This window comes from Anguilla rostrata, chromosome 13 (assembly GCF_018555375.3).
Source record: "Anguilla rostrata isolate EN2019 chromosome 13, ASM1855537v3, whole genome shotgun sequence".
NCBI lineage: Eukaryota > Metazoa > Chordata > Actinopteri > Anguilliformes > Anguillidae > Anguilla > Anguilla rostrata.
Window position 1 is genome coordinate 41,637,236 of NC_057945.1, and position 10,861 is coordinate 41,648,096.

Here is a 10,861-nt window from a genome sequence, read left to right on the forward strand (position 1 = left end):
CTCAGGGGGGTCGTGTTTAGGTGTTTCTTCAGGAGGGTTGGTGGTTAGGTTTCTCTCAGGGAGGGGTGGTGGTGGTTTCTCGGAGGGGGTCGGTGGGTTAGGTGGTTTAGGTGTTTCTCTCAGGGAGGGGGGTCGGTGTGAGGAAGCCCCCAGACACAGCGCACGCTCTGGCTGGTACCTGCATGCTCAGAGCGCCAGGTCTCTCACACTAATGGATCCATCAATCAACCAATTAATCAATCATAAATCAATCCATCAATCAATAATCAATCAATCAATCCATCAGTCAATCAATCCATCAATCAATAATCAATCAGTCAATCCATCAGTCCATCCGTCAATCCATCAATTAATCAATCATCAATCAATCCATCAATCAGTCAATCCATCAATCAATAATCAGTCAGTCAATCCATCAATCAATAATCAGTCAGTCAATCAATCAATCAGTCAGCCCAACAATCAGCCAGTCAGTCCGTCCGTCAGTCAGTCAGTCAGTCAGTCTTTTATGTTTTTATTCATTAATTTTAGCAGTGTTTTTGAATTTTGATATTTCTTTGTAGTGAGCAGTTGAGTCTGCGTGAAACTTCCTTGATGCAAATGGGTGACTGAAATCGAAAGAGGTGAAATGTGTGGTTTTTCTATCAGGGCCGTCCCCTAAAGCCCAGTACCCCTCCTCCCCATCTTTCTCTCTCTCTCGCTCTCTCTTGCTCTCTCTGTCTCTTGCTCATTCTCTCTCTCACTCTCTGTAAATCTTGTTTTTGTCTGTTTTTGCTTTCCACTCTGTGTGTGTATTGAATTCTTTCCTCCGGCTGAGTCTCCCCCAGGCTGAGTGCTCAGTGCTGCTTGCGGCTGCTTAGGTGTACGTGTAGAGCGGGGCTGTGGGGTGTGAGAGTAGAGCACAGGTGTCCTGGGCCCTTTGGGTGTCTTTGTGTTTTTTCTATTGCAGTGCACCAAGTGCAGCATTATGGAGCTGCAGCATTGCATGCACAGTGTTCCTCTCTGATACCAGCATACATGCATTGCTCAGAGGCAGGCTCCAGGGTCGCAGGCCATGGGGCCCTGTTTAAAGGCCTCTCTACACACCCCCTCTCACTCAGTGGCACTGTTCTTAGTCAACTCTCAACCTGACAAATCCTGGGAAACAGGAGTGAAGCAGGCCATACGTGTTCAGTGCGTGCGCTTTGTGTGAGCTTGTGTGAGCTTTGGTGGCCGCTCTGCTTGCGGTGTCCTGCGTGTTTCAGAAGATCCGTGGCCCCTGTGACTCAGGCCTGAATGTGGTGGGGTTCGCACACGCAGGCGTAGCGCGTGTGAGTCATCGCCCGCCGGTGGCCCCGCACGACTGCCCGTCTGACTGGGCTCTGGGTATGAATGGGAGGCTCGGGCAGCGCACTCTGACCCAGCGACCAGCCCAACCGTTCCTCTCACCCGGCTGCTTTATGAGAAAGCCAGCTAACCAGATTACTGCAGCAGCCAGACTCTGCATCCGATGGTTTCAGGTTCACAGGAAATCACAAGAAGTGATTGCAGGCTTTGGTGTGTGAGTGTGGGGGGGGGGGGAATCTTATATGCGGGTCTACGGTCTGTGGGGCGCTTTACACTGAATTAGGAGCTCTTAAGGGAAATGCTAGTTCACACTCACCACTTCTCCAGTTTCCCAGAATCCTCCTGGTGTCAGAATGGTGGCTTTCTGCAAAGATAAAGCTTTCCTTTGTATTTACTGTGTTTTCTCGTGAGTGATTGATACGGAATCTTGGGCAGGTTCGTCAGTGTTCCTGCACTCTACTGTGGTCTGTGGAATAATAAACCGTAGCCTACTTGTACAATATAGGGGTGTCATAGCTAAATAGGGGCGACATAGCTCAGGAGGTAAGAGCGGTTGTCTGGCAGTCGGAGGGTTGCCGGTTCGATATCCCACCCTGGGCGTGTCGACGTGTCCCTGAGCAAGACTCCTAACCCCTAATTGCTCCCAACGAGCTGATTGGTACCTTGCATGGCAGCCTTTCACCGTTGGTGTGTGAGTGTGTGTGAGAATGGGTGAATGAGAGGCATCAATTGTAAAGCGCTGTGGGTAAATGCAGTCCATTTACCATTTACAAGACCTGTAAGATTTGAGTCTTACTCGCAGCATGTCTGTAGGTCTGTAGGTCTGTAGGTCTGTCTCGCAGGTTCCTCTGTCTGTCTGTTTGGGTCAGACCAGCCCTGCTGTCCTCCCTGGCTTACAGACTTTATGTTCAGAGACTCCTGCTCCTTTCACTTTCAGTCTTCATAGGCTGATGCTATCGAAGCCGGCAGCATATTTACCTGTTGACCCAGATGTTTCCTGTATTGGGTAGGCTATGCAATGATATGGTCTTCTACATCACATACTGAGTGTTTATCGGATTCTCATTGCTACATCCAGGTTATTCTTACGTCTGATATGCTTGCACATGTCATTCCATTCCATTGTGATTATCAGAATGTTTATTTCCTGGTGAAAGCAATCACTGCCTCAGTGAAACAGGTGACAGGTTTACAGGAAGCTGCAGCTAGCGGTAAAACGCTGAGAGAAATCTCTCCTGACGGGTCGAGTGAGTGCACATTTCAGCTTTATTTAAAAAAGCATATTACTGAGTATAAGGCATCAGCTCCGGAATCACTGCAGAGAGAACTGCCCTTCCAGTGTTCACCCAGGGATGCTGTACTGAGCAGTAATCAATGAACCACGTCTGTGTCTTTTCACAGTATGGATGGAGGAGAACTGTTCAGCCGCATCCAAGACCGGGGAGACCAAGCCTTCACTGAGAGAGGTAGGCCTGCTCCTGCACCGTAAATTACACCCCCCCGTCCCTGAATTACATCCACCCTCCTCCTCCCTGAATTACATCCACCCCTCCTCCCAGAGTTATATCCTCCCCTCCTCCCTGAGTTACATCCACACCCCCTCCTCCCTGAGTCACATCCACACCCCCTCCTCCCTGAATTACATCCACCCCTCCTCCCTGAGTTATATCCACACCCCCCTCCTCCCTGAGTTACATCCACACCCCCTCCTCCCTGAATTACATCCCCCCCTCCTCCCTGAGTCACATCCACCCCCTCCTCACTGAGTTACATCCACCCCCTGCTCCCTGGGTGTGTCACCCCCTCCCCCTGAATTACATCCCCCCTCCTCCCTGAGTTGCATCCACCCCTGCTCCCTGGGTGGTCACCCCCCCCGAATTACATCCCCCTTCCTCCCTGAGTTACATCCACTCCCCCTCCTCCTTAAGTCACATCCCCTCTCCTCCCTGAGTCACAGCCACCCCTCTCCTCACTGAGCTACATCCACCCCCTCCTCCCTCAGTTACATCCACCCCCTCCTCCCTGAGTTACATCCACCCTCCTCCCTGAGTTACATCCACCCCCTCCTCCCTGAGTTACATCCACCCCTCCTCCCTGAGTTACATCCACCCCTCCTCCCTGAGTTACATCCACCCCTCCTCCCTGAGTTGACATCCACCCCTCCTCCCTGAGTTACATCCACCCCTCCTCCCTCGTTACATCCACCCCTCCTCCCTGAGTTACATCCACCCCCTCCTCCCTGAGTTACATCCACCCCCCTCTCCTGAGTACTATCCACCCTCTCCTCCTGAGTTACATCCACCCCTCCTCCCTGAGTTACATCCACCCCTCCTCCCTGAGTTACATCCACTCCCTCCTCACTGAGTTATATCCACCCTCTCCTCCCTGAGTTACATCCACCCCCTCCTCCCTGAGTTACATCCACTCCCTCCTCCCTGAGTTACATCCACTCTCTCCTCCCTGAGTTACATCCACCCCCTCCTCCCTGAGTTACATCCACTCCCTCCTCCCTGAGTTACATCCACCCCCTCCTCCCTGAGTTACATCCACCCCTCCTCCCTGAGTTGCATCCACCCCTCCTCCCTGGAGTCCCACCCCCTCCTCCAGTTCATATCTCTCTGTCTGCAATTCCCTGAGTACAGGCCACCCTGTCGGTGACATCGCCCCTGCTCACTAAGTTGCATACCACCTGATGTTTTCCTTGCGTCACCCCAGAGCCTCAGACATCTGAAGGTGCATGCCGGAGAGGCCTCCCGTTTTGGCAGGCCTTACATCGGCCCTGGGACGTAAGTGAAGGGAACCCCAAACGGATTGTGAGTGCCCGATAACCTGCACCTCCCAAGGCTCAACACATGAGAGCATCGAACCATACCAGTTTTGCCCATAACATGCACCAACTGCCATAAAGGCACTCTCCAACACTGGCATTGGCACCGCTGCCCAGATAACACTGGCACCTCTGCCCATATAACACTGGCACCTCTAACCATATAACACTGGCACCTCTGCCCATATAACACTGGCACCTCTGCCCATATAACACTGGCACCTCTGCCCATATAACACTGGCACCTCTAACCATATAACACTGGCACCTCTGCCCATATAACACTGGCACCTCTGCCCACATAACACTGGCACCTCTGCCCATATTACACTGGCACCTCTAACCATATTACACTGGCACTGCTGCCCACATAACACTGGCACCTCTAATTATATAACACTGGCACCGCTGCCCACATAACACTGGCACTCTGCCCACATAACACTGCCCATATTACACTGGTACTGCTGCCCACATAACACTGGCACCTCTAATTATATAACACTGGCACCGCTGCCCACATAACACTGGCACCTCTAACCATATTACACTGGCACTGCTGCCCACATAACACTGGCACCTCTAACCATATTACACCGGCACTGCTGCCCACATAACACTGGCACCTCTTAATTATATAACACTGGCACCTCTAATTATATAACACTGGCACCTCTAATCATATAACCCTGTCACCTCTGCAGGACGTGTGTTTGGCAGAAAGAAGCGAGAGGTCTTTGTTGTGACTGTGAGAACCTGTGCTGTGTTGTCCTTATGGCACCTTCCTGCTTCAACTGAGTTTTTTTTCCTTTCAGCCAGAGAACCTGCTGTATACCTCAAAAAGACCCAATGCAGTCCTCAAACTGACAGACTTTGGGTTTGCCAAAGAAACCACAACACACAACTCCCTAGCAACACCTTGCTATACTCCGTACTACGTGGGTAAGGAAGTGGAGCGGTCTCATTAAACGGCAGCTTTCAGTGTTATTTTCAGTGTTATTTTCAGGCCATTTCAGCTCCTCATGTCCCTGCTGCTCTCTGTCTCAGCTCCAGAGGTGCTTGGTCCTGAAAAGTATGACAAGTCGTGCGACATGTGGTCTCTGGGAGTCATCATGTACATCCTGTGAGTTTTGATGACTGCACTGTTTCTGTGTGTGGTCTGCGTTCCATTCTCTCCTCCCTTTCATCAGAGTGGGGGCTCCATCATACTTAATTAGCTTTTCTACTGGGACACAGTGACTGAGCTCTGTGCCCGCCCCCCCCCCAGGCTCTGCGGATACCCGCCCTTTTACTCGAACCATGGCTTGGCCATTTCCCCCGGCATGAAGAAGAGGATCCGCATGGGCCAGTACGAGTTCCCCAACCCGGAGTGGGCGGACGTCTCTGAGCAAGGTAGCTGCCAGCCTCACTCATTTTAGGGTGGAGCGTGGAGACGTAGGACCTCAAAGGCCTGCCTGGTGATGGGGCAGGGTGGCATTGGGCAGGTGGATGTGTTAGGGTTTGGGTAGGGTTAGGTGGATGTGTTAGGGTTTGGGTAGGGTTAGGTGGATGTGTTAGGGTTTGGGTAGGGTTAGGTGGATGTGTTAGGGTTTGGGTAGGGTTAGGTGGATGTGTTAGGGTTTGGGTAGGGTTAGGTGGATGTGTTAGGGTTTGGGTAGGGTTAGGTGGATGTGTTAGGGTTTGGGTAGGTTTAGGTGGATGTGTTGGGGTTTGGGTAGGGTTAGGTGGATGTGTTAGGGTTTGGGTAGGTTTAGGTGGATGTGTTGGGGTTTGGGTAGGGTTAGGTGGATGTGTTAGGGTTTGGGTAGGTTTAGGTGGATGTGTTAGGGTTTGGGTAGGTTTAGGTGGATGTGTTGAGCTTTGCCAGGCTGTTAATATACATGTAAATATGTAGGTGGTGAGTTAAAAACAGAAACGCGTTGTTTTAGTTTCATTAGTAGACAATACACGACAACTATGCCGAAAACGGAGTTTCGCAGCCCCACCATTGTCGCTCTGGTCATTCATTTAACACGCACCCCCTCCCTGCAGTCTCATCTACAAAACACCCCCCCACCCTTGACATAATAGACAATATTGTCTATCTTGGCATTCATAAAAATATTCTTTCACCACTAAAAAATCATATTCCGTCATAGCAACAAGATAAACCCGACAATAGCCCTAAGATCTGCCTATACAGCAGTGAAAACGCTGCTCACTGAATAATGAAATAAACGAGAAAAAGTTTTTAAAATGGTACCATGTCATTCTACAGTCAATATCTGGGACTAAATATTAAATAAATATACAATCTTACCATTGGTTTTAGGTGTAGAGATGTCCCTTTTGAGACTGCGTGGTCATATATTGTCTTGGACAATCCATTCGGGAAATATACGCGCATACGCGCCTGGGTGTCTTCCAAAATAGCTGTGCGTAATACCACACCTGTTGTTTACGGTGTCTTCGCCCTTTTTAGTACAGTCTGGCTTGATTGACAATTCATTTATTCAGTAGGTGAGAGTATAAGCTTTCTAATGATGTATAACATGTCTAATTCTGCTTTTAGAATAGCGTTTTATAGGTCAGCGTAACAGAAAATATTCTTAGCATCGCATTCACTTACGCATTCACTCTATGTTAGTAGAAAATATGCTGCACCTAACGAAATGTGGTCAACGATATCTCGTAATTTCTTGGCAAATACTATTATTATTGAAGACTTCTGGACATAGCTAAGCCATATGTTTGCTGATAGACCTAGCTGACATCGTTTTCTGGAGTAAAACAGAAGCGAATAGAACAGTATCATTGATACTGTCTCTGTCTCCATCTACTGAACATAGATGAGATTTCATCATTGCTATGTAAGTATTACTGCTCAAAATAGTTCGGTTATATACGTTATTTTTGAAATTGAGTATATTTAAATAGGTTAGTGGAGTTATATAATGTGGATATTTCACACTGTGATGTAGGCGTTAGTTAGTAGTGTAATAGTTTTTGTGAAGCATGTAACAGTGATGACGTGAGAGTTGGAACATTGCCAAAACGTGGCAGACGGTTGAAAATTGTTTTCATGTCGTCCCATCCCCGTACAAGAAAACATACAAGAGTACAGAGTATAGAAGTACACACAAGTTAATTATTACACATTTAGGTACTGTACCGCATTGTGTGACAATATTTTTGCATTATTTTTTAAATCTGATAGCAATGTTTCATCTTAAACCTTCATAAGGGGCTCATGTATATGCTTTATAATGACAAAAAGCTTTATTAATTGGAGATTTTGAATGTTCTGACCCTAGATATTTAACCATTTTACTGCTGCTAAAAGCTTGTAATTCCCGACTTGAAAGTTGTGCAACATACTTGAGTCAAAACGTGATTTGTATGAAATACTGATATGTTGTGCATTTACATCAATGCAATTAGACATTTTGATAGATTTCGAGACGTGATACACTGCTTAGTTTGCTTCTACATCTAGTAGTTCTACTATCCATTGTTTTATGAACTGTGGTCAGACTGTTGATCAGCACATGGTTAACTATTATTTGCAATCTTTCGTTTTCATGCAACTTAAGTGCAAATTCTTTGATTTTGTCAGAACATTGCATTGTGGCACTTTATTCTTCAATTATGAATATAAACTAATCTGCGTTAGTATTGTAATTTGTAGAAATGTCTTGCTTCATTTAAGCCATTTTTCAAGTCTCTGTGGTGTTCACATCTGGAGTTAAAAAGGTTTAAATAGGGTACCCCCTAAATGGGCAAGGATTGGCAAGATTTGGCTTGTGCGCTAAGGGGTTGAAGTGTTCTATCTCTCTGTGCTGTAGCACGCTGTAGCAGTGGCAGAACAGCCGGAGGCTTTAACGCTCTTCCCTGTCCCTGCAGCCAGGCAGCTGATCCGCACGCTGTTGAAGACGGAGCCCACGCAGCGGATGACCATCACTGAGTTCATGAACCATCCCTGGATCAACGTAAGCCCTGCGGCTCTGTTCCTTTCACATCCACGGAAGCGAGCACTTCAGCATCTCCGCCGAGTGGCTGTACCTGCCCTTACTGCCCCTTACTGCCCCTACTGCCCCTTACTGCCCCCCACTGCCCCTTACTGCCCCCTACTGCCCCTTATGGCCCCCACTGCCCCCACTGGTCCCCTCACTGGGCCCCCCACTGCCGTTTGCCCCTACCCACTGCCACTGCCCCTGCCCCTACTGCCCCTCTGCACTGCCCCGCCTTACTGCCCCTTACTGCCTCCCTTACTGGCCCCCACCTGCCCCTACATGACCCCTATACTAGCCTACTGCACCTACTGCCAGTTATTGCCCCCTTCCTGCACCTACTGCCCCTGTCTGCCCCAGAAACCCTTGATCCCAGCAGCCAGGCCTGCATGACTCGGACTCAGATATCTGGCATCCTGAGGACACTAGGACACTAGGACACTAGAGCTGGAGACGCTAGAGGATGCTAGAGGACACTAGAGGATGCTAGAGGGCATTCGAGGACACTAGAGGGCGCTAGAGGACAGTGGACGACACTAGGACGCTAGAGGACGCTAGATGAGGCTAGGACACTAGAGGACGCTAGAGGATGCTAGATGAGGCTAGGACACTAGAGGACGCTAGAGGATGCTAGATGAGGCTAGGACACTAGAGGACGCTAGAGGATGCTAGATGGCGCTAGAGGACACTAGAGGACACTAGAGGGCGCTAGAGGACACTAGAGGGCGCTAGAGGACACTAGGGGACACTAGAGGGCGCTAGATGGCGCTAGAGGACACTAGGACACTAGAGAACGCTAGAGGATGCTAGGACGCTAAGCTCTGCTGATTCCTCTTGAATGAGGCTGTCTGATGAGCCAGTATATTAATTGCTTGGGGCTCTTTTAAAAAGAGCTGATTTAGTTAATATGTTTTGCTGTACATTAGCCTTATTTTAATGAAATGTGCTGTAATGCAGCCCTAACCCCCCACATGTCTGCCTGCCTGCCTGCCTGCCTGACTGACTGTGTCTGTCTGCAGCAGTCGATGGAGGTCCCTCAGACCCCCCTGCACACCAGCCGTGTGCTAAAGGAGGAGAAGGACACTTGGGAGGATGTGAAGGTGAGAGGAGTCCATGCTCTAAACCCACTGCCTTCCTGAAAATGTATATATGTGTATATAAAACAAACAAATACAGCACATGCTCTGTTTCTCAGTGTGAGTGCACTATGTACAGCACATGCTCTGTTTCTCAGTGTGAGGGCACTATGTACAGCACATGCTCTGTTTCTCAGTGTGAGTGTACTATGTACAGCACATGCTCTGTTTCTCAGTGTGAGTGCACTATGTGCAGCACATGCTCTGTTTCTCAGTGTGAGTGACTATGGAGCACATGTCTTTCTCAGGGAGTACTATGTCAGCACATGCTCTGTTCAGGTAGGGCCTATTACAGCATCTCTGTTTCCAGTGAGGGCCTATACGCACGTGCTATCATTGCCTTTCCGAATCTACTTTTTGTGTGCGTGTGTGCTTCTGCGTGCGTGCGTGCGTCCGTGCGTGTCCATGTGTGTGTCCGCGTGCGTGTGTCCGTGCGTGTGTCCGTGCGTGTGTCCGTGCGTGCGTGCGTGCGTGTGTGTGTGTGTGCGTCCGTCCGTGCGTGTGTGTGTCCGCGTGCGTGTGTGTCCGTGCGTGTTTCCTTGCGTGCGTGCGTGTGTGCGTCCGTCCGTCCGTGCCCGTGTGTGTCCGTGCGTGTGTGTGTGCGTGTGTTTGTGGATGTAGGAGGAAATGACCAGTGCCCTTGCTACCATGAGAGTGGACTATGAGCAAATCAAAATCAAGACCATTGAGGATTCCTCCAATCCGCTACTGGCGAAGAGGAGGAAGAAGGCCAAAACAGGCAGAGAGACAGAGACACCGGACACCTAAGAGACGCGTGGCGTGTGCGTGTGCGTGTACGCTCCGAGAAACACGTGGCGTGTGGATGTACACTCCGAGCTGTACAATGGAAGCAATAACCTTCGGCAGAATGAAATTGTGAGAGTTAAATTGCATGGATTTTCAGAAAACCTACAGATGATCACAAGTTTATTTTTCATTACTCATTTAATTTTTTAAAGAAACATTTCTTTTTATTCTGAAAAATGTTTAACAAATCGGCCACTCCTGTAAAAGGGCATAAAAAGCAGGCTAAGGATCAGAGATTATGAAGCAGGACATGAGAGGCTGAGATTATGAAGCAGGACATGAGAGGCTGAGATTATGAAGCAGAACATGAGAGGCTGAGATTATGAAGCAGGACATGAGAGGCTGAGATTATGAAGCAGGACATGAGAGGCTGAGATTATGAAGCAGGACATGAGAGGCTGAGATTATGAAGCAGGACATGAGAGGCTGAGATTATGAAGCAGGACATGAGAGGCTGAGATTATGAAGCAGGACATGAGAGGCTGAGATTATGAAGCAGGACATGAGAGGCTGAGATCAGAGTTTGATAAGTGTATGGCCATATGTTATTTTCATACTGTTAGTCTTCAGGACTTTCGAGAGCGTTGGTCCTTAGGTTTGTATTAGCAAAACCATCCCCTGATGGCACACTACTGCTGTCATAATGCAGTATGTTTTTCATTTTTAATGTTTTAGAGGTTTGGTAGATGACGGGAAAAGTGAGCTGGGACTGGAATATCTGCTCTGCGTTCATATACAGACTCGCTGAATTAAGCCCCTGATTCAGCCCTGCGATG

The 10,861-nt window shown here is 48.8% G+C and overlaps 1 protein-coding gene across 1 annotated transcript in view; it reads left to right on the top strand.

Moving 5' to 3' along the window:
* The window catches only part of mapkapk2a (MAPK activated protein kinase 2a), a 40,134-nt gene extending 29,532 nt beyond the window's left edge, over positions 1 to 10,602 (top strand). Inside the window, 7 exon segments of the mRNA XM_064305100.1 lie at positions 2,728 to 2,792; positions 4,874 to 5,095; positions 5,201 to 5,276; positions 5,421 to 5,545; positions 8,036 to 8,121; positions 9,162 to 9,242; positions 9,900 to 10,602. Of these exon segments, the coding sequence (XP_064161170.1) occupies positions 2,728 to 2,792; positions 4,874 to 5,095; positions 5,201 to 5,276; positions 5,421 to 5,545; positions 8,036 to 8,121; positions 9,162 to 9,242; positions 9,900 to 10,046 (802 nt within the window). The 3' untranslated portion in view covers positions 10,047 to 10,602.
* The last annotated feature ends 259 nt before the right edge of the window (positions 10,603 to 10,861 follow it).